This window comes from Orbicella faveolata, unplaced genomic scaffold (genome assembly GCF_042242905.1).
Source record: "Orbicella faveolata isolate gen_17 unplaced genomic scaffold, um_ofav_v1 contig_24, whole genome shotgun sequence".
Classification (NCBI taxonomy): domain Eukaryota; kingdom Metazoa; phylum Cnidaria; class Anthozoa; order Scleractinia; family Merulinidae; genus Orbicella; species Orbicella faveolata.
The window spans coordinates 32,460,250-32,483,526 of record NW_028301552.1 but is presented as its reverse complement, the minus strand read 5'-3'; the positions used below and the strand labels follow the sequence as shown (position 1 = coordinate 32,483,526).

The window sequence follows — 23,277 nt, the reverse complement described above, 5'->3', positions numbered from 1 at the left end:
CACCGCAGTTCAAATATGAATTATTTCATATATACTTCACATAATATTATTAATAGTCACCTTTATTTACTCTGGGCGGTAGGGCCAAGCAAACAAACAACGAACAAGTAGTTCAAATTGAACATAACATTGTTAAGAATCCCAACTGGTCGAAGGCAAAACAGTTGGCTATTTACAAGCTTGGCCGAGGATTTGAACTCGGGGCTGCCGTGAAACAATTTCCAGGTAGTGGTCAGAGCGGAACTCGAACCCGGGACCGCTGAAATGCGAATCCGACTCGCTAACCACTCGGTCACGTTGCCTCCTCCATTCAGTTGTGAACTAATCTTGTCCACCGATGATCAGGTTTGGTGCGAATAGTAAAGATTGTTTCTGGTGGTCAGATTCAAAGCCAATTACATGATTGCCGCGGTTCGCTTTTGCACTGAAGGATAATGAGAAATAACTGAAAATTCATTAAGCAGTTAGCTCGTATTGACTGTACACTTAGATTAGTTAATTTATCCGACGGCCTAAATAAAATGAAAGTCAACAATTTGGAAAATCTCACGTAGTCAACGAAAAAATGATTAACGATCAGCAGAATAATTGTAGCATTTTTTCATGTTTGAATAGCGGCAATCCACAAGCTACCTATATCTTTTACAACACACATATTGATTGATGAAAACAAACAGTAAAATGAATAAAATGACTAGAATTAAAAAACTTATTAAGAATTAAGAAATAAATTAAAACGTCTCTCTTTGTCTAAGATAAAGAGTTGCACTCGATTCCAAGAGCATTGGCAAACATACAAAATTGTGATAACACTGACAAATGGAATTGTTACATGCAAAATTTTAGACATATCAATTACCTGAAAACCCGTTTGTTTATCTGTTGATCAGCGGTGGTCACAATTAATGACTTCTACGTCATTTCGGAATGGCTTCATTTGGCATTATTGGCATAGAGTGGGGCAAATATGGTCATGGCTACTGGAGGAACCGTTGGTTAAAAGCACAGGGGTGGGGAGAGGGGCCCCTTGTCACCTTCAGTTGCTGCTGAGTGGAGGTGAAGAATTAGCTTAGTGTGGAAGACCCAAAGTTCAGTATAGAACACAAAACTCGGTAAATTTAAAATAGGAACTCTAATAGGGGTTCGAGCATAGGTCACCAAGAATTCCCAAGAGTCCTTGCCGTGAGAGCTAGTGCTCAGAACACTGGGACTTGAAAGGATAAAATGGGAACTGGATTTCTCGTTTTTCATCGGGAAAATGGGCTTTAGATCGCTGGGACTGGAAATCACAAAAAAAGGGAATTTGGGCAGCAGTAAGCTGGGAAATTGAATTTAGGCAAAATTTGGACTGGGAAATGAAGATTTTAACCCTTCCCTTCCCCTCTTCAACACCCTCCTCAGAGACAAAATCAGGTAACCAATACGACAGAAAACTTTCAAACCATGCATGTGCAGGATAACTTAGACCACGAACATCCTTGAATCTTTCGAAACCACTAAGGGACAAAATTTAACTTCACAATAATGGTGTTTTTGTACAAGAACTTTTTCCCTTCTCCTATTCTTCCCAAGACTTCAAAGCTCGTTTCCACACTCGAGAATATGACTGTGAAAGAGAAATAATTACTTGGCTTGAAGCGGGAAAGCCCCGAGTATCAACTACCCATGTTCAAGGGCATTATTGATGACGATGGTTTCTAAGTGTTCAAAGCCTTAAGCTATGCTGAAGAAGAAGATGCAAACGATTGCCGTGTAGTAATGGGGAAGATGAAAAGGTATTGCATCGGTGAAGTAACGTAAACGAGATTGTTTCAGCAGGAGGGAAAAACTTCCTACCGAAACGCTCGACAACTTAATCACTGAATTAAAAAGAACATTGGCAAAGAGCTGCAATTTATGTAGTTTTTTACGGTTTTTACACGATACTCTCATCTGCCTTCGACTGGTTTTGGGATAACACATGAGCAAAGCACAAAGCAGCCACCTAGGATGACAGACCCCACGTTAAACAAGAGTATCGACCTTCCAGCATCCGAGATGCAAATATAGGGAACTTAACAATGACAACGGCGACGCCGAGGACAGCGCCTCGTAAAATTGAATTTGTCCAGGATGCCTATGGCTCTAAAACCTCGCTGAGGTTAAATATGTAATGACAGCGTTCAATTCTAAATGGAAATACGAAAATTTAGCAGTTCGACTCGTCGTTCGCGTTTGCAGTCATTTTGCGTTGTTGTTTTGTAGAGGACGGCTATGAAATGTAAAAGGTTTACTGAACACACTTGTACAGCCTTTGTTTTGCTCATTAAACCTTTTGTTTGGTGATGCTCATTGACGTCGTGGTTCGCTCCAGACTCCGTCCACACTACGCCAGAGGAATTTAAAAACACATACAGCTTTATTTCTACTATTAGGCCTACGGTCTAGAGTAATCCGTCACGAAAACGGAGCTTTTCGAAAACGCTCTTCAAACCGCCGGAGGAATTTGAAAACGCCGGCTTTGAGTTTTCGTGTGCATGGACGGAAAACATTTTAAAACGGACCTTTTCGAACGCGATAGGATCAGGAGAACCACTTGATTTCCCTGGCCGAGATTTCCTCAAACAAAAATATAAAACGACCGGTGATTGTTGCGTTTTAAATTTCTCCAGTGTTTTGTGGACGACCGGGATTAAGCTTCATAGGTTCCTAATGAAATCAATAATCAGGTAGCGTTCTTCAACGAGTCCAAAGAGTAAAAAATCGGAGGAGGTCCCGCGCAGAGGAGAAATGCACCATAAATGAACACCATAAACAAAATAAATATTTAGGAGTGGAACTCGATTAAGTTTAATATTCGTTATATGTTACTAGCATTATCACGAAGGGTGACCCGGTGGCTAAATAAAGTCTTAATTTACTTACTTTTACTGTCGGGTTTATCAGAAGGAACCTGAAACACATTTCAGAAAAACTCTTGTTATTCATTAATAAGAGACCATCTGTGTGGGATTCACATACCCAAAAGGAAATTCTTGACATCCAGATCTTGGGTATACAATATTATTTATTATCGAATACCAGGAAATGTGATTCGCATACCTAACAGGAAATTCATGACATCCAGATCTAAGGTGTACAACGACAAGCCGCTCGTTTTGTTAAACATTTTTATTATTCCCCGGCCATAACACAATCGGGAGCCTGTTCACAGGCTAAGTTGGCAGAGATCTTGTATACGAATTGAGAAGACGTCTACGCCACCTTTGCCATGCTCTAATATACAGGCAATCTTTGTGTCAAAGCTTTACACCTGCAAATCCTTTTCTGTGCGGAAACGTTTTTATGTCTGTAAAGGATATAACGTGGCTTTTCAATTCAGTTAGGTCTTTATGACGACCTTCATTAAGTGGCACACAAACGTTTTCCTTGTGTAGTCTCTCGTTGTTTACACAACGACACCAAAACCCTAACGTGTGTTATCGTTATCGAAATTCGTTTAGACCCTTAATACGATAGCCGGATTCGGAGATGGTGTGTCATATCCCCTTGGTCTGATGCACTGCCAAAAATGATCGGTCGACAAAATGGACAAAAATAACACTGAAGCTCATAGTCCTTGTGCAAAGTTTAACTATTTTTAATTGACTTATTCCCATAATTTTTAACACAATTGTTTGGACCTATAGCAGGGGCGTACGTAGCTAGGGGGAGTCCTGGGGGGCCCGTGACCCCCCCCCCCAGGTTTCAAAAACGACATGACAAGCTGCTTAGTACCCTCACTTGGATACAGTGTGACCCCCCTTTGAAAAATCCTGGCTGCGCCCCTGTATAGTACCATGCGATCCACGAAGATCAAGAACATCGGAGGTCAAGAAAAGGACGAAAAAGACCAGAAAATGGTGTCACGTCTGCCACGATTTGATGATCTTTTTTAAGACTCTGCTATTTACTTTGAATGAATGCTATCCTTCTAGCTCAAAGAACGTTCACTTATCACGGAAATCTAATTGGCAAATCACGCATCACTTGTTTGTAAAATAGCAAACCACGCATCACGTTATGATATGCTGTCTCGCGTCACGCGGCTAATGTGGTCTCAATCACGCATTACTCTGCTAATTTTGGGGCGATCCGCGTCTCAAAAGCGTCGTTGCTTGTTAAATAAGTTCGCTATTTGGTCTCAATCACGCGACACGCTGCTAATTTTTGGGCGATCACGCGTCACGCAAAAACCCTTTGCCACCCTCTGAGGTAAGACTTGGCAAAACTAGCATTCATTCCTCTGCACGTATTGTGTGCCTGCTAGATTTTCAGAACCCACCATTTTGAAAAGTGGAGAGGACCCCGGGGACCAGGGCGGAAAAAGCGCCCTGTTCGGGGGAACCCTTGGGAACAAGGTTGCCCGGCGTGGTTTTGAATATCGTCGCGGTTCAAGGATTTCTGAAGAGTTTTGATCAGCTGAGCTGAAGGGGATTAATTTCCTCATTGCGGAAAATGGACGAGCTCAAGACGGACGAGGTGAACGAGAAGACTTCGACCGTTAAGAAGCGAGTAAAGTCGGCAAAGACAGGTTAGCGAAGGGAATTTGGTGAAAATGAAAATTTCAAGGCATGGAATGAAAGAACCCGAATCGATGCCGATCAGAATTTAGCCGGCAATATGCGAGTGACCTCTGCCTCTTACGAAATTTGAGCACGGATATTCTCACGTTGTAAACACCATTTGACAAGTTTTATTTGCAGAGGGTCGCCAGAGGTTTTATTCTGCAATAAACAGAACTGAGAATCACTGGCGTTAGCGGTTATCGACATAGACAAGTCAAAATCTTATTGTCAGAGAATTCAGCGCAAAGTGTGTACATTCTGAAAGTGATTCTACCGAATATTTGTACATTTTATGTATGATCATTTCTTCTCTTCGTTACACATTCCCACTAGATGACCTAATGTCCATAGTGTGAGTGTAGAACACAATTATGAAAGAATTTTTCATCGCTACATATATTGCTACACGCGCCACACTATTCGAAGTCTTTCTCCTTACCAGCTGTGTGACCCCCAGTGTGTATGCGCTCTGACGGCTTGTGAAGCAATCACGTCAAATTAATAGACCAGGAATAAAATGTAGACTAAATTCAAGTGAAAGACTGCAGAGAATTCGAAGTGAAAAATTGAGGACAGAGGAAATTTGTAACTTTTTGCGAAATCCACAAATTATTCCGATTTAAAGTTGTGTCACGCAATCTCATCTTTTAGAGATCTTTTTGTTTTATAAATAAAATGATTTGGCGTCCAGTAACGACAGAAAATTATGTTAAATTTCGGAACAATTTTCAACCTTTGAAAAGAAGATAAGTGACTCAAATATTGAAATCCAAATGAAATAACTGCTACAGCTCAAATAGTTTGAAACTAACTACAGGCTACTTCATAAATTAGATATATTCATGAAACATTAATTTTATCAGTTACAAAAGGACTCAGACCACAAAAGGATAGATTTACCATTGTTCCAGACAAAGATTGCCAAAATAAGTAATCTGTTCAAGAATATATTATAAGAAAAAAAAAAGTGCACACTTTTGTGGAAATATGGAGCAAAGTTTTGTACCTATACATGTACACCAGATTGTGAATAATCTGTGACTCTGGGGGGAAATTATTCATTTCTGTTCCAGTTTCAAAATATAGTTTTCTTCCAGAGAGAAAGGATGAATTTTATACCCTGTTCCGGAGTCAGAGCCCATATATACAGTCAATTTGATGAAATCCAAAAGGCTGAGAGGTTAATTGAACTGTGATATTGTGACACACAAGGGGATTTCTGCCTGATCTTTGTGGATTTTATATAGGAAAGAAAGTTATCTCTTTCTGGTTTGTCACTTAAGCATGGGGGTCAGCCTGCTACAAATAAAGAGAATCAAATAATGAGAGATAAAATCATTCCATTGTTGTTGTCTTCTCAATGATTTGCCCGGTCAAACTAATGCAAATTGAGATTCAGATTTACTCCCCATGCTAACAGATCCATTTTGCTCTTTATTTTCTGGTCCTGAATTTGCCTTAGTGTAGATCAGAGTGCCTCTGTTAACATGTATTTCAGGGGCGCATCTAGGGGAGGGTGCAGGGGGTGCGCAACCCCCCTAAGATGAAGCCTTCTTCTTTGTATTCACTCGTAAAATTTGTTTACCTCACCAGTCAGTTACGCCATTCTGTAGTGGTGCACCCCTTCTAAGAAAAATCCTGGATCCACCCCTGTATTTCTTTTCACTAAGGAAATGAAAAGTACTTACTTTCTTCCGGGTATATTTATTAAACATCGATCTAGTCTAGTCAATGAATTGTTAATTTTCATATTTACTCGAAAAAGGCATCCCTGTTAGCACTGTTGCAGCCAAAAATAATTTTAAAATTAACCGAAGAAAATTGTTTTACCCATCATACATATGCTACAAATCAAGAAAAATGCCGGAAAAAAAAAAGATTCATTAACTTTTAATAATTCATTATGGAAACACCAACTCATCAAAGGTCAACTTCTAGTCATTAATCCGTTTTTCAATAATTTATCGGTTATATTGTGCAACATGAATAAAAATATAATTCTTACAATAACTGCAGAAATTCTCGTGTTCTCATTGGCTAATTTTTATTGTCAATAAGTGGACAGACATGTTAATTTATAATTTATGCGATGCGGCAACGAGTGAGAGCGGACAATTTGACAATTTGTTATTGAAAAAACAAATTGACGTCAGTTTTTCGTGTGATATATCACGAAAGACCGTGTTTGACCACATTTCCTAACACCGGGAGGAGAGATGAAAATACAATGTGCAGTGGAGTATTTTTGATGAACTTCAAGGTGTTTGGAACTGTGATCAAACACTGTCTTGAGTGTTTGATATATCTTCTCAATCAAATATAAAGCTAAGGAGAAAATGAAGAAATAAAATTGTAAAAATCTATGCTAATTAAGATCAAATATCCAAATACCACCATGGTCATGATTTCCTTTGTTTAAACTTGATGAATTATTAATGAGTTTGAGAAGCATCTGTCCTGTTATTGATGATGAATTTTGCCCGGGGGGGGGGACTCCCATATGGAATGGACGGGGATGCTCGTTGTCTCGCTTAGGGGTGTAAATTTCGGATTTTGGTCTCGCTTAGGGTGTTCTGGGCAAAATGTCATTATTTTTAGCCGTCAAGGTCTCGTTAAGGGTTGCACACGAAGAAATAACAAAACAGAAAGAATTTTGATTCTTTATATTTACTCAATTCATATAAACAAATTCGCCATCATTAAATGTCACTGTACTTTTTATTTGTCTGTTTTATAAACTGGTCTCTTTTAGGGGTCTGCATAAGCTTCGGCCACGCCCAGATTGGTCTCTTTTAGGGGTTAAATTCAAAATTTCTGACGAGCATCCCCGTCCACTCCATATGGGAGTCCCCCCCCCCAGGGAATTTTGCCATCATAACATTGTCAAAGTAGTCTGCGGATCCACTCAGCTATCGCCTTGTGGATCAACAGCTACTTTGACAATGTTATGACAAAGTTCATCATCAATAACAGGACAGACGCATTATTGATGATGTTATTGATGATGAATTTTGTCACAACATTGTCAAAGTAGTCTGTGGATCCACTCGGCTATAGCCTTGTGGATCCACAGCTACTTTCATGGCAAAATTCATCATCAATAACAGGACAGACGCATGAAAAACTGTCGCCCTGTTGATCCACAGCTACCTTGACAATGTTATGACAAAATTTCAGTAACATAACAATATCAGTAACAGGACAGACGCATGAACAACTGACGTCAATTTGTTAAACTGACATCTGATTTTAAAGAGACATCAATTCTCTAGTCTTTTAAAGTACTCATATCAACTCTTCAAGTCATCCACTACCAGAGTCTTCCATTAATCACACCAGCGCTAGATGTAAACACTGCATTCACTAAAATTATCAAGCTTGATATGCAAATAAGTTTGATCAAATTACCTCGACGCAACTTGTAACACAAAATTTACATTACAAACAAATTTGGAGGAAAAAAACGTGGACTGGTACAAAGTCAGAAACACGCATTTCGTGACTTCGTTTTCATCTCGTGTGGAGAAAATATCTACTGAGCTAAAAAGTGGAAGGATTAGCCCTTTAGCGGTTATACCAATGAATCTCGCACTCCTTTTCACTAAAGCCCCCCGAAATACTTAACGTTCTTTGGTCCTCTTTCTGCTTCGCAGATGTTGACGACGGTAAAGAGACTGGTGACGAAGCACGAAATCCGCTGACAAAAACTGTGGACTGCAATGACGGAGGGAATCGTCGAGTGGACTATGGACTCCTTGCCTTTCTAAAAGCTTTCTTTCTATCCGTTTTGAACATGATTTCTGTAGGAATTCACGTAGTGAGGAGATTGCCACAATCGTTTTCTAAAATTGCCGTTGGAAAGGGTTTCCAAGCCAAGAGCATTCGGTCAAGCCACGAGGGTTTAAAGAGTGCTCGACCCTTTTCGTGTTCTGCGGCCCGGTTAGATCCACAGAGACTGCGAGAAGAATGGGGAAGTCCATCCTTCGATGTGGCGCAGATGACGCACTTGCTAGATCATGACAACCACGAGAAGAGAGCGAAGTTTCGAAAAATCTTAACAGAGGATCCCCTCATGACCCCAAAGTACAACATCTCTATTGATGAAGAGAGAGACTTGGCACTGAAGAGATTAAAGACACTTTGCGACCAAGGCTTTATTTCGGTGTTGGACTTCAAGAATAATCCACTGTGGATTTTCGCTGCTCATGAGCTGGCAGCTATGGTAGATGCTGCCATGGCCACAAAGATGACAGTCCAGTTCAACTTGTTTGGTGGCACTGTCTTGAAACTGGGAACAGAGAGACACCATAACAAGCTACTACAGGTAACCTTTTATACAAGTTAGTTCTAAAACTATCAGTCAAAATATTGCGATATTGGAGTTTATTGTACCCAATAATTTCCATGCCCAAGTATTTCCATTTCTTTTTCATTTAAGACTAAACTAACAACGACAAAGTTATCACTGAATATTGTAAACATTCTTGGAATTGAACTTTTTCACGATGTCAATTCTTCATATTTTTTATATAAACCAAAAAAAAAATACCTCCTTACATGTAGATCAATTTATCATGCCGAATGTGTGAAGTTTCATAATAATATATTGCAAACCTATGAAAATATGTTTAAGTATTTAAAAGTTGCATCAGTTATTTCTTAAAAAGTTCCCAAAATTTTGTTATATACATCATTTAAAGTTATCTACAATGAAGTATTGCAAAGTAATGGTGTGGCATCAATTAAAGTAATGTAAGCCATCCTGTTTGTATGTCTAAGTGTATGTGCTTGATAGTCGGATTCACTGTAGTAGATAATGAGGGTATATTTAGTTGTGTGATTTGTCTCCTTATAGGGAACATAGTGAGGGAAGGCTGATACAATGTAGAATGTTACATAGTGTAATAGTTTTGCTATGTGCATGTGCTTCATGGAGGTTTGTAGAATTTGACTTAAAAGCATCTTTGTCAATCACACCTAGGGTATTGACTCGCTGGAGGATGTGGGATGCTTTGGTCTGACAGAACTAGGCTATGGTAACAATGCGGTGCAGATGGAAACAACTGCGACGTATGACAAGGAAACCAAGGAATTTATCATCAATACTCCAAACCCCATGGCACAGAAATATTGGATCACAAATGGTGCTTGTCATGCTCACCACATCATTGTATTTTCTCAGCTTTACATTGATGGTGTTAATCAAGGTACAGTCAACTTCATTTCACCTTGTGTTTAATAATTAAGTTGGCAGTGGTGGTGGTGGTATTAGGGGGGGGGGGGGGGGGGAGAAGGGTGAAATTTTTTATAACCTTTCCAGACCAGACTGCATGTACCATATCCTATTTCAAAAGTAAATAATCAAATCAATACCATAGTTTGGACAAAAATGGTTCAAACCCAGGGCTTGAAAAAACTGCCATCTGGTCATCTGGGACAAAGTACTGTAGATTTTCTTGCTGGGCAAGTAACTTTTCATTCTCATGTGCCCAACGGGCAGGAGTCCAGGCAAGTTGTCTGCTAACTCAGTCAAACAAAAATAAACTAAAACAAAATTTGAGAGATGCTTCTCTGAAGGGCAAGCCAGAATTCAAGTTTTTTTTGAGTCCTGAAAACCACACCCTTAGGTGTGCAGCTTAAATAAGGGAGTGCCACCCCTTGGCTCTAGGCCTCTCCTCTCCTCCCCTACAATTTATATGTGACATCAATTTCACTGATGTCACATATAAATTGAAAGATTGTTTTCTTTCCAGGTATCCATGGTGTATTGGTTCCAATTCGAGACAAGAACCTTGATGTGATGCCAGGGGTCCAGATTCATGACATGGGACACAAAATGGGCCTGAATGGAGTCGACAATGCCAAGTTTTTCTTTGACAATGTGCGTGTGCCTAGAGAAAACCTGCTCAACCTGTATTCTGATGTTGCTGAAGATGGAACCTACAGTACAAATGTCGAGGGTAGCATTAGGAAGCGTTTCCTCACAGTGGCTGATCAACTTCTCGCTGGCCGTCTGTGTATAGCAAGCATGTCCCAAGGTAAATACCATATTATTGTGTTTTTTTTTTTTTACTGAGTGGAGGCACGGTGGCCTCATGGTTAGTGCTCTTGACTCAGGACTGAGTAGTCCTGGAACATTGTGTAGTGTCCTTGTGAACAGACACTTTATTATCGCAGTGGTTCTCTCCACCCAGGTCTACAAATTGGTGCTGTTAAATTAAGTGCTGTGAGTAAGCTTGTGGTGGACTAGCATCTTATCCAGGGGGGAGTAGAAATACTTCTAGATACTTTATGCTACTGAAACCAGAGAAAAGTGTGGAAAGTATAGGTGCTTTCTTATTTATCAACAGGTGCAGCTAAAGAATGTCTTGCTATTGCCCTTCGCTACTCTGCTACTCGTTTGACTGTAGGACCTGATGGGAAATCTGATACTCCCATTCTCAAGTACCAGCTCCAACAAAATGCTCTGATGCCACTGCTAGCAGCCACTTATGCCATTGACTTTGCACTGCAGTATGTCAAAGATTGCTGGGCTTTTCAGGTACATGTAAATATGTGGATTTTGCTTGTGGTTACACATAAATTATTGAAGCATTGTAAACAGGGGCACTGCCATAGATGAGGCTGCTGTCACACGACTGGTGGACTGAATGGGTTATAACTGTTAGTCAGTATACAGTTATTTAAGAGGCCATATTCGTATTCTCAGCATTGGACTGAAATTACATGTAGCTTGCAGTGTAGGCTCACGCAAGGAAAATTCATTACAAAGGGATTATAATAATAATAACTGTTTAATATTCAAAGGACTTCCTTATTTTCTATTATTAACAACATTCCCTGCATTTGCTTCAGTTCCAAGCTAGTTCCAGTCCAATAAAGGGATTACAAAATGGTCCATTAATTTTTTTTTTTTTTTTTGATAATTCAACATTACATTGAGACTAGACAATTCTTCTATTAAATTTAGCGTGGCTAAATGTCCCTCATTTGTTTCCATCTGTGTGTCTAAAGAGGAGGAAAATGTACGAAGTCACATGTTTCTATGTCGTTATATGTCATTAGTCTTCTGTCATTCTGTTGTATGCAGACCTCTCTCTCTTGCTGTGTAAGCTTGAAGCTTTGATCTAACAACATACCTGAAATTGCAACATGTAGAGAGGAATTTTTGTTTGAAAGCGGACAACTGTTTTAAAATAAATATTGCTTTACAGGCAGCAGATGGATCTGAGCATGCAGACGTGGTGACCATGTGTTGTGTTATCAAGGCCATTTCTGGCTGGCATGTGGGTGAAACAGCTGCCATTTGTCGCGAGAGGTGTGGCGGGCAAGGTTATCTGTCATGCAACAAGTTTGGTAGTGGCATTGCTGGTTCACATTCCTCGATGACAGCTGAAGGTGACAACTCAGTTCTTATGCAGAAGGTCGCTACGGAAAGACTGATGGCACTCAAGCCATCAATGCTTCAAGTTGCAGCAAGTTATGTCCCAAGTTTTGTGTATCGCATGTTCAGCTGGGCAGACCTGAACGACCGGAAGTACCTGCACGCCCTATTGGAGTCACGTGAGAAAGACCTGTTTATGGCACTGGGGATGAAAATGATGAAAGCCGGGAAGGAGGGAAGGTTTGACACCTGGATGTACCAGGAGCAGGATCTTGTCCAGGCAGCTGCTCATGCATATGGTGAGCGGCTTATCAGTGAATCCTTTGGTAAAGCCCTTGATAAAGCTGATGGCAGTCTACAGCCAGTTCTGAAGAAACTTCATCATCTCTATCAGATGACAGTCGTTAAAAAGGATCTTGGCTACTTCACCACCTCAGGGCTGATGTCCACAGGCACTGGTGCAAAAGTGGGAAAGGTGACTGCTGACCTGTGTCGAGATGTGGCACCACAGGCTCTTGCCCTTTCTGATGCTTTTGGTATTACTGATGGGATGTTAAATGCCCCAATTGCAAGAGACTGGGTCAAGTTTAACACAGTTGATAACAAAGGAGAAGTTGAGGGTTTGAAGTTTTGATCAGTGCCTGCTAATTGACAGTTAAACTGCCATTGAACTTTAATTATGAGATCTTAAAAAGGAATGGTTGGTGTTAATCAGGGTAAAGACCTGTAAATCTCATTTTCATAGTAGTGGAATCAAGATTTTTCAAACCCCCGAGGGAAGTGAAAATTGGTTCACGAAAATTCAGGAAATCATGAAAACAGAAGTCTGAATTATAGTGAAACAAATCCAAGGGATACGAATTATTGGTCAAGTTAAAGTTATCAGGAGTTTGAGAATCAAGGTTTCAGAAATTGAGAGTCCACTGAAGAATGGACGCAAGAACTTATAGAAGACCATTTTGACAATTTTGGGATTGTCTCTGTCATTGCTTCATTTGTGGGTACAGGTTTTGGGACATTCTAATTTTTGAACTATTTCTTGAACTATTTTCTTAAGTGTTTGCATTGCTGTACTTCTTCTCTCAAAAATAATGTTTTCCCATTTGCAGAGTAAGGTCAATCAGAACCCATCACTGATCAGAATATGATTTCTGTCCATCAACACATATTACATACATAAACAAACAAACAATCAAATAAACAAACTTGGAATAACATTTGCATTTGACAATAAATGCTAACGTTTCAAGCGATGATGTGCACCAGGAATACTTAAAAAAAAGTACAAAATATTCTGAAGCCTAAGGATAAACTGAACACTGTGCAACCTTCACACCTTTATTAGGAGTGGTTTCAACTTTGTTTATTATAGAGAACGGAAAGAACAGTATCAAAAGAAAAACAGACCTCTCAGGGACTGGACTCAAACAATTCCATACTGATGACATAACACTACAGAGATCTCCGATTGGTTGTTCCTCGATTTTGAATTTTGGCACGCAAGTAACAACCAATCAGATTCTACACTGATCTTTATCGAGCTTCGTCATCAGTGCGGACCCTTTTGCGTTGAATGTTAGTTTAACCTCCTGAGTGGATGTTCACGTCACGTTGATTCAAGTAATCCATTAAATGTAAAATAATACAATCATGGTTGAATATATGGTGCATTTATTTAATTTAAGATTCTAAGAATTGGATGTTATTTTATCACTCTGTGATGAACACTTATTAAGTTGAACCGTTTCTAGCATCATGACCTATACATGCTATTATTTATTGGTATTGTGAGGAGAAATTTGCAGTTGATCGCTCTAAAGACCTAAAATAAACGAACGTTTTAAACGAATTTCTTGAATTTTTTCTTGTCTGAAAGCGTATCCTTAAGTTTGGTTCATGTTGGTTAAATGCACTTTATCAACAAGGAATGTGCTCTTCTAATCTGTGAACTGCAACTAATGTTAAAAATACTTCTTGCTTTTTATTCTTTTTTTGCCTTTTTTTTTTGAGATTCTTGCCATTTGTTCTTTTTTTTTTTTAAGAAATAAACTCCCCGCTCCGAAAGTACAGACAGTAAAAAAATACGCCTACTAGGATTTAGCTTAGCATTTCTAAGGGTGTGTTCCTTTGGGGTGATCTGGATCTGGATCAGGACTAGTGATCCAAGATCACTCAGATCATGGTGCATCAAAGAAAACGATGAATCCATGATCAGAGTGGATTCATCGATTCCTTTGATGCATCATGATCTGAGTGATCCTGATCCAGATCACCTCAAAGGAACATACCCTAAACCTCGCAAATATCTAGTTTATAAACCTTGCTCGCATTTTGCGGTTTAAACACAACCTGAAAACCAGTAGCGCCAGTGTCTGTAGCATTCCTATGTTTTGCTATAAACCCTGGGATCGTTCAACTTCGGAACAGGTAGCTTTACATATTGGGAGAGTAAAGAAAAACAGTTTAGACAATACTGAAAAGAAATGACTGATAGTGGTTTAATATACTTGTTTGGCTATTCTATTTGAAGTGAATAGAATTTTTATGGACATGTTCATTTCATCACATGGACAAGAGGGGCTTATAACCGGGGGGAGTAACCGTGATATCTATCTGGCATGTCAGCAGGCAGAACACGAATTTTTGCGGCGCGAGAAGACTGGGCACAAGAAGGCCCATTGCGTTTCAATAACCGCTGACAAAACCTAGTGCCTGCGGTAAAGTTGACTGGACTGTCGACTGGACTATGGACGCTAGTGGGATTGTAACTGTGGTAGTATAAATCTCACATTTTGTCTGTTTCAACGATGCTTTCCTCAAGTGTTCACGCAGTAAGGGGATTTCAGCGAGCTTTTTCTAAAGGTTACGCTCAGAAAGCTTTTCTCTCTCAGGGAATACGGTCGAGCTGTGGGATTTTGAGGAATCCGTCACAGAAGCACTTGAGCTTTCGTGATTTTTCAAGATGCGCAGTCTTATCGCAGTTACATCCCCAGAAACTGAGAGATGAGTGGGGAAAACCTTCCTTCGATGTGGCCCAAATGACGCACTTGCTAGATCACGACAATCACGAAAAGAGAGCGAAATTTCGGAAAATTTTCTCAGAGGATCCCTTGATGACACCAAAGTACAACATCTCAGTTGATGAAGAGAGAGACTTGGCACTGAAGAGACTAAAGAAACTTTGCGATCAAGGGTTTATTTCAGTGTTGGACTTCAAGAACAACCCACTGTGGATCTTCGCTGCTCATGAACTGGCCGCTGTAGTGGATGCCGCGATGACCACAAAGATGACAGTCCAGTTCAACTTGTTTGGTGGGACGGTCTTGAAACTGGGAACAGAGAGACACCATGACAAACTGTTGAAGGTAACCTTTGCTTGTGGTTTGTCATAAATTTCCCCAATTATCGTAATTAACTTTTTTTCTGTGTCAAAAAACACTAGTTGAAAGTCCAGCAGGGGGCAGGGTGTGTGTGTGTGTGGGGGGGGGGGGGGGGTGTCCTCACCTCTCTGATATACCTCTTAGAGGTACCAAGGTTCTGTTTTGTGGGCGTGGCTTGAAATTTTTTTCACCCCTTAGAGGTATGAATAAGAACATATTAACTGATGCTTTGATAATTTTTAATAGCAATAGAGACAAACATGCTTTGAATACCATCTACTCATAAAGTTAATTGTCAGATATCTCCTGTCCCTTTTTTATCGGCTTAATACCCTAAAAAGATACTGCAGAAGCTCCTGCTGTGGACTTTGTGAGACTGAACACCCTGGGAGGTACCTAAACCACTTTTGTTTTATATAGGATAGGGATACATGGAAGAATAAACTGTGTGAAGTGCTGTTTACATGACTAAAACAAAATACAGTGTACATGATTGATAGTAATCGAAGAAAAGCTATATACAGGACAATCGACAATTATCAAGGTTGAGCAAAATATTCAATATCTGTAAGCAGATCAATGATTTGCCAATTGATCAGCTCATATTTTCTGGAACATAATTATGAATTTGACCCACTGAACCAATATTATCTTTTCAATCAAAACTAGGGTATTGACTCCCTTGAGGATGTGGGATGCTTTGGCCTGACAGAACTAGGCTATGGTAACAATGCAGTGCAGATGGAAACAACAGCAACGTATGACAAGGAAACCAAAGAATTTATTGTCCATACCCCAACCCCGCTGGCGCAGAAATACTGGATCACAAATGGTGCTTGTCACGCTCATCATATTATTGTGTTTTCTCAGCTTTACATTGATGGTGTCAATCAAGGTAGTGACTTTATTTCATGACACATTTAGAATTTTTTTTGTTGCTGGCACACAATGTTTAGTGATGCCATTATAATTGTAGTTATTATCTTTCCTCTGGCCCTTCCCCCATTTAATTATTTCTTTCTTGTCAGATTGCTTGCTGCCTTCTTTCTCCCTCTATTTCAAATATTTCATGAATCAAATAATTGGTGATAACACCCTTCACTACATGTACTTCTTGTGATGTTTGCATCTGTCACATTTTAGGTAAGGAAGTAACAGAAGATTTTCCCTGCTCTCTCCTCTCTCTCAAAAAATAGAGCAATGTAGGTCTGCATAAAAAAGAACAAGACCAACATTTTTTAGATGTGAACTGAACAAGCGAGTTCAATAAAGTATTTATTATAATGGCTCTTTTTAATCTACTGATAAATTGATGCATCTCTACGAGCCATTCTTGGTAAACGTGTGTGCAAAAGGTAAATAGACGTATTTCTTTACCTTTCTTGCGTCAAGTTATTTTGTGAACATTTAACTGAAATTTTCCCTCAAACATGAAGGTGAAGAGATTTCTACTTGACAAAAAAATGTTTATTTTGTGCATTGAATTGAAAAAGTAAAACGCTGAAATTAATTCATGAGCGGTTCATCTTAGTGATCTGTATAATCAGAACCACTAAGGAAACCAATCAATTTTTCTTTTCATTGCCGACCGGTTCAGCCATATAATAAATACATATATGTAAAATAAAGGGTTGCTTTCTTTCCAGGTATCCATGGTATTCTGGTTCCTATTCGAGACAAGAATCTCAATGTGATGCCAGGAGTCCAGATTCATGACATGGGACACAAAATGGGTCTGAATGGAGTCGACAATGCCAAGTTTTTCTTTGACAATGTTCGTGTGCCCAGAGAAAACCTGATAAACCAGTTTTCTGATGTTGCTGAGGATGGAACCTACACAACAAAAATTAAAGGTGGCATCAGAAATCGTTTTCTTGCAGTGGCTGATCAACTTCTCTCTGGTCGTCTGTGCATAGCGAGCATGGCCCAAGGTACTTTTTTTGTTATCACTTATGGCCAGACAGAACTTAGTTTCCTTGAAATTGTGCCCCAAACATTATTTGGCACTCAAGATCTGGATTTTGAAGACTATAAATTGTCCTCACCTTATACAACATTATTATGCCACTTGACTGACCACCACAATAGCTTTTAGCAGGGCTCGAGACTAACTTTTCAGCTTGCTAGCCCAGTGGCTGGTGACAGGTTTGATTCACTAACCAAAACAAATTTTTCACTAGCCGGACGCAGACATTTGCAAACATAGGCATTGATGTTATAATTATAGGCGTCGCTCAACAACAAAAACTGAAGTTTTTGCTTCTGTGAGAAATTCCCACAGAACTTTGCAACCCGCCACTGCAAAACATTCCTTTCTTTCAAAATACCAATTCAAGATAATTTCTCATGAACACAACAATTCATTCCATCTTAGCTTTATTTACAAGTTGCAAACATAGGCATTGATATTATATAGGCATCATTCAAATTTTCGAGCAACTGCAACTGTCCTGTTTAAAATCTTTTTTTTTCTTTGATTTGTAACATTTGCATACAGTAGCGCAAATCTTTATTGCACTAAGTGTCTCAGAGTCCAATGCACTGTATGTGCCACTTATAATAGACTTGATGAAAATTTGTGTGTGTTGTTGAAAGTGTTTGTCTCCCTTTCATGTATTTGTAGTTTGTATAGTGTGATCATCCAGGTAAGGGTAGTTCTGAAAAGAACTGCTGTTGATGACTCATCTTCAGAGTCAAGTGATACTGCTGGGTTCAGACCATTTACCTATATGTTGCATATATTTTTAAACAGGTGCATCAAAAGCCTGTCTTGCCATTGCCCTTCGCTACTCTGCGACTCGTCTGACTGTAGGACCTGATGGGAAATCCAACACTCCCATTCTCAAGTACCAGCTTCAGCAAAATGCTCTGATGCCATTGCTGGCATCTACCTATGCCATAGACTTTGCACTGCAGTATGTCAAAGATCGCTGGGCATTTCAGGTAGTGTAGAATAAAGCTGCTACGATACTATCAACATGTATTGGATTGTGAAAAATCCGGTTTAAAATCTGCAATTTGAAAGGGTACATTTAGATGTTGCTCAAAAAAAGGTGTTAATAAAATGTACATATTGGATTGAAGCAACCTAAATAATAACACTGCAAAGGAGACCAGTGTCAAAGTTGTCCAGAGACTTTCAGTGTGAGTCTGGGAATGGCTGGAAGAGTGCCACTGATAAAGAATAATTCTCTATAATTATAGGCCTGCAATGCATACAGACAGCTTTATTATTTAGCTCTTTGTATGCATTGCAGGCCTATGATGATATTCTCTAACATGATAGGCCTGCAATGCATGTACAGAGCCTTATTATTTAGCTCTCTGTGTGCATTACAGGCCTATGATGATAGAGAATTTATTGTGATTTACATGAACTACTCTTTTTTTCTTTCATCCTTGAGTAGAGTTAGGCATTCTTCTTCAAGAGTTTCACAGGATAGTTTATACCTGGGTTACTTTGACAAGAATATTAATCAGTAGTCACAGTTTGTAGACAGAAACTTGGAAGAACTGTGACAGGATAACTTCTGTTTTGCAGACAGAACTAGATAAAACAAATACTACCGCTAATTTCATAGGCGTTGATCACAAGACTTTAAGGAATAAGAGTCCTTATGTTTGAGGCAGTTTCCCACTCCAAACTTACGGCAGTTAAAATCATTTCAATTTTGCTTTGTAGGCTGCAGATGGGTCTGAACATGGGGATGTGGTGACAATGTGTTGTGTTATTAAGGCCATTGCTGGCTGGCATGTGTCTGAGACAGCTACTGTTTGCCGTGAGAGGTGTGGTGGGCAAGGCTATCTGTCATGCAACAAGTTTGGCATTGACGCCGCCCTGTCACATGCTTGTATGACAGCAGAAGGCGACAACTCAGTCCTTATGCAAAAGGTAGCTACCGAAAGGCTGATGGTTTTCAAGCCTACTGAACATCAAATTGCAGGAGGTGACGAGGCAGACCTGAACAACCAGGAGTATCTCCATTCCTTGTTAGAGTCACGTGAGAACAAACTTTTCATATCTCTAGGGATGGAGATGAAGAAAGCAGGGAAGGAGGGAAGGTTTGACACCTGGATGTACCAGGAGCAGGATCTTGTTCAGGCAGCTGCTCACGCATATGGGGAGCGGCTCATCAGTGAGACCTTTGGCAAAGCCCTTGACAAAGCTGACCCTGGTCTACAGCCAGTTCTGAAGAAACTTCGTCATCTCTATCAGATGGCAGTCGTCAAAAAGGATCTTGGCTACTTCACAACCTCTGAGCTAATGTCTACAGCCACTGGTGCAAAAGTAGGGAAAGTAACTGCTGATCTGTGTCGCGATGTGGCACCGCAGGCCCTTGCCCTCTGTGATGCTTTTGGTATCACTGATGAAATGCTTAATGCTCCGATTGCAAGAGACTGGGTGGAGTATAACACAGTGGACAACCAGGGAGAAGTTGAAGGCCTACGGTTTTGATGCTGGTCTCACAAACTCCGTTGGCCTGTTGTTGAACTTTCCTAGAGGATGTTTAGAGCTATTAGGAACCTTAACCAATAATGACAGTGACACCAGTGACAATGGCTAGTAAAAAAGGGATATACATTTTACCTTCAAATTTCGTAATTATCTGAATCTGCTCAGTATGTCAATCAGTCTTTAAACCAGCTCAAACTTTCACTTCCAAAAAGAAGTACAAAAAATTTGCCTTTGTGGCCTACATTCTCCAAAATATGCAGAACTTGGTCATTGCAGAGGATGGCTGCAAAATGTACAAAGATTTAAAACACAGATGCACAGTCATTGTTTTGCTCATTGAACCTTTCGTTTGGTGGCTTTTCATTGCAGTTGCCGTCATGGTTTGCTTAAGCTCCCAATAATATTTATGATTATCCATGTCAGTGGTACATGGACATTCTCGTTTAATGATGCGAAGAACAATGATTTGAATACAGTTTCACCAGTGTCATAAAACCAGAATTAACATGTTGTAAATTTAATTCCCAGCTATAAAAGGTCTAGGAAAGTCTTACAAATTGGAAATATTTTTGGGACGTGTTTTATGCAATGGGTAGAATGGTCACAAGACTGGGCTTACTCACAAGTCAGAATACTTCTTTTTAATGCTTTCTGCAAATTAGTAGAAAAACGAAAAAAATTAAGAACATGCTCTGTTTGTCGCATGTGTTCCCAAAAGTGTGTTGGCAGTTAACTCTAGCCTAAGATGTGTTTGTATTCAAAAATTGACTGTTTGGGAAGGTGCAGCAGGCAAGGGCCTGTTTTCAACACAGGGTTGGAAAGCTTCATAGAGCTTTTGCTGTATTTATATCTAGAAGGTGGTGTAAAAGAAGCTATCTTGTGCTTAGCCTTTATCGTTATGCCCAATAAAAGTGACACATGAGATGGTTTACATTTCTGTCTTGGATTTTTTCAATTAAATTTAATAAGTGGGTTTGGGTGTGGTCTTAAGCAATAACATTGTTGGAGACTCACTGAGTAGAATCTTTCATAAAATTCAGACAGTCATTGTAAAAAGATAATCTCGCCGTGAATGATGCAAACGTATTATGGTCTTTCTGTCCATCCCCAGCACAACACAATGTTGACGTTGATTCATCCAAAGTAGACCCACTATTCCAACATTGTTTGGGGCGGGGGGGGGGGGGGGGGGAATTGAATTATGACTTCTCACTTCAAAATAATGCGTCATCAGTTGGTATTCCGTCAAATTTCCCAACGACTTTTTGGCCAGAATTTTAGCCTTCAATATATACAGTTTCCAGCTTTGTGACACGTTTGCACCGGTGGACTTTTGCTATGTAAACTTCAAAAGCTTTAAGATCTTGCCCTCATCAACTGAGTGTAAATTGGTAAAAGAAGCCCAACTTTTCACAGAAACAGAGCAAGTATTTCAGACTAGAACTTTTGATTCAAACCTCAAAAAGTGATTTCTATGGTCAGCTCTCTTCTCTGTTATTGGTGATAATGCGCATAACTTGTATTTCTGTCATCAGTGGTCTGAAGTTCTTTTTAGCAAACCAAAAATGTCCGGGTGAAATGTAAGCTTCGCGTGGGGGCTTCTGACATGGATACGGGGTTGCTGTTTTGTTTCTTCCCACTTTTGGAAACAAAGAGCACTTTTTATTCAGCCAAAAATTCCAGTTGCATTTTCGGAAATTTCCATTGGGAAATGGGCCAGCATTTTCCACAATATCCAAGAAAAGGACAACCTCGAGAGCCATATATACAAAAATTTTCGAAAATTTCTTCTCAATTTTTAGTTGAATGGTTCGTATTTCGGACATTAAAATATTTTAGGATTTTAGGGAAACTTTCCACGGACATTTCCGAACCACTTGCCCCCGTTTAAAACGTTCTGGAATTTTTGGGTTCAGTGGAAAGCGCCCTAATAGTTAGTCATCAAAGAAGGGTTGGAGGCGGTGCAAGCGAAATGTAATTGTTCTCTCGTGGATAAATTAGCCAATAGACCTTTTGCATGTGCTGCAGGAGTGACCGTGTCTGTGGAACGGATCGATTTCCATTTAACAATCACAAGAAACAGTTGAAAGCTAGTAACATCCTCCTTTGGCAAGAAGAAAGTGCAAATTGATTCTTTGTCACGCGACGTTGGTAACGTTTTGAAGCTTCGCGTTATAAACGAATATTATTATTATTATGAGTCCTTGAAGTCTTGCCGCTTTTACCTTATGGTGCCGAGTTCAATCCGTGAGCCTAGGGCGGTCATCAGTCTGCTGGATTACTTGATGGATAGAGTCCTCCTAAGTATGTGAGCAGTTCCAAGGAGAACGGTCTTCTGTAGCTCTGTTATTCTAATATTGCCTGGGATCTTGCCGATGTAGTTTTCTGTTCCCTTCTTGACAAGCCCGAAAGCTCCAATGATCACTGGGACAGTTGTTGTTTTCATTCCCCACGTTTTCTCGATTTCAATCTCAAGATCTTTGTACTTTGTGAGTTTTTCCATTGTTTTCAAGGAGGTGTTCCTTTCTGTGGGGATGGACATATCGATAAGCAGACAGGTTCTTTCCTTCTTGTCTCTCACCACTATGTCTGGTCTGTTTGCTTTTATCTCTCTGTCGGTTTGGATTGGCATGTCCCAAAGTATAGTCGCTGTTTGATTTTCTGTCACAGTGGCTGGTTCATGGTCATAGTGTTTATCTTGTACTGTGATGTTATAGTGTTTGCATATTGTCCAGTGGAGATATGCTGCAGCTTTATTGTGTCTTTGTATGCACTCTGTCTTGGCAAGTTCAGGGCATCCGGAGACAAGATGGTCAACTGTTTCTTGAAATTGCCCACAGATTCTGCACATTGGGTCGGTGCCATCTTTCAGGATCTTGTTTCGGTAATAGTTGGTCTTAATGCATTGATCTTGGGCAGCAATAATGAAACCTTCTGTTTCTGATTTGAGGCCAGGTGTACTCAACCAACTGTGGGTTTTGCCTTGGTCTACATCCTTCTCTTTTGTTCTTTTTGGGTACTGACCATGCAAAGGCTTTTCTTCCCATTTGCTCTTGAGTTGCTCTAAAGCTTGTTGTTTGGCTTTCAGCTTGACCCTTCGGGCATAGGTCGTGGCTGGCTCATTCTCTGTCACTTCAGCTACTGGTAAGCTGAGTTCTCGCCCGTATTTTGCAGCTTGATGGTGTATAGACATTGTTTTCTTGCCGCAGTCGTGATCCCTCGCAATGTTGAGGAGCTAATCATCTTTGTTGTTGAGATATGTGTTTAGGCCAATTGTAGTTGTTTTGTAGGTAATTTCTAATTGTACAAGACCCCTTCCACCTGCCTTTCTAGGGATATATATCCTGTCCATGTCAGCTTTTGGGTGGTGCATTTTTGCCATCGTCAAGAACTTCCTTGTTTTTCTGTCTAATTTCATAAGTTCTTCCATTTTCCAGTTTATGATGTTGAAACTATAAGTGACGACTGGGA

At 39.9% G+C, this 23,277-nt stretch overlaps 3 protein-coding genes across 3 annotated transcripts; 2 read left to right on the top strand and 1 right to left on the bottom strand.

Moving 5' to 3' along the window:
• Positions 1–4,387: 4,387 nt before the first annotated feature.
• LOC110056199 (uncharacterized) lies at positions 4,388–13,819 on the top strand. Its single transcript, XM_020762645.2, has 6 exons — positions 4,388–4,552; positions 8,240–8,910; positions 9,568–9,793; positions 10,340–10,624; positions 10,937–11,127; positions 11,801–13,819. Exons 1-6 carry the CDS (start codon positions 4,477–4,479, stop codon positions 12,602–12,604), a joined length of 2,253 nt encoding a protein of 750 aa, XP_020618304.1. The 5' UTR covers positions 4,388–4,476; the 3' UTR covers positions 12,605–13,819.
• An 856-nt stretch (positions 13,820–14,675) lies between these two features.
• On the top strand, positions 14,676–20,737 carry LOC110056201 (uncharacterized). The gene is made up of 5 exons (XM_089293017.1): positions 14,676–15,335; positions 16,020–16,245; positions 16,997–17,281; positions 18,103–18,293; positions 19,033–20,737. Exons 1-5 carry the CDS (start codon positions 14,778–14,780, stop codon positions 19,804–19,806), a joined length of 2,034 nt encoding a protein of 677 aa, XP_089149143.1. The 5' UTR covers positions 14,676–14,777; the 3' UTR covers positions 19,807–20,737.
• A 1,198-nt stretch (positions 20,738–21,935) lies between these two features.
• LOC149111330 (uncharacterized) lies at positions 21,936–23,212 on the bottom strand. The gene has a single exon (XM_089293026.1). The coding sequence runs from the start codon at positions 22,997–22,999 to the stop codon at positions 22,085–22,087; it is 915 nt and encodes a 304-aa protein (XP_089149152.1). The 5' UTR covers positions 23,000–23,212; the 3' UTR covers positions 21,936–22,084.
• Positions 23,213–23,277: the final 65 nt, after the last annotated feature.